Here is a 604-nt window from a genome sequence, read left to right on the forward strand (position 1 = left end):
ATTTCTTTTTCTTTCTTTATTTTCTTATGGTTTGGAATGAAACGAGACCTGGACATGCATTCATGCAATTCACCCAACCGAATTATAATGGACACATGCGATTTTCTTCACAGAGGATGAATTCCAACATCTTCAGCAGTCGTTCATGGAGAAATATTACCTTGAGTTTGATGACTCCGAGGAGAACAAGCTCAGCTATACACCTATTTTTAATGAATATGTATGTGGTATTTTAAGCTTTATTTTATCACATGTTTATGACCCTTGTAAAGATGGAAATACTGTATTTAACTGTCATTTACTAAATTTTGCTATCTCAGATTGAAATCCTAGAAAAACATCTGGAACACCAGTTGGTGGAGCAAATTCCTGGATTCAATATGGATGTCTTCACCCATTCACTTAAGTATGCTATATGAATTCATCTCTTTTTCTGGGCCTGAGTATAGTGATCAGGCTTGACGGTGACTGACAGTATTTATTTTACACGGACAATATCATGTATACTTTTAAATATACAAAAGAAAAATCAAAGTAAACAATATAGACAATAGCAATTCAGTCTTAAAGGTGCAGTAGGAGATCTTGGAAAATGCTAACTTTA

General features: G+C 33.9%; 1 protein-coding gene across 2 annotated transcripts in view; it reads left to right on the forward strand.

Annotated features, from left to right (window-relative positions):
• The first annotated feature begins 53 nt into the window (after positions 1–53).
• The window catches only part of LOC107576748 (ADP-ribosylation factor-like protein 2-binding protein), a 25,538-nt gene continuing 24,987 nt past the window's right edge, over positions 54–604 (forward strand). The window contains exons 1-2 of one of the 2 annotated variants that reach the window (XM_016262882.1): positions 54–220; positions 321–406. In XM_016262882.1, the coding sequence (XP_016118368.1) occupies positions 146–220; positions 321–406 (161 nt within the window). In that variant the 5' untranslated portion in view covers positions 54–145. The remainder of the gene's footprint in view (positions 221–320; positions 407–604) is intronic. The other variant, XM_016262881.1, reaches the window with a different exon arrangement.

Source organism: Sinocyclocheilus grahami, unplaced genomic scaffold (genome assembly GCF_001515645.1).
Source record: "Sinocyclocheilus grahami isolate Dianchi unplaced genomic scaffold, SAMN03320097.WGS_v1.1 scaffold4274.1, whole genome shotgun sequence".
NCBI lineage: Eukaryota > Metazoa > Chordata > Actinopteri > Cypriniformes > Cyprinidae > Sinocyclocheilus > Sinocyclocheilus grahami.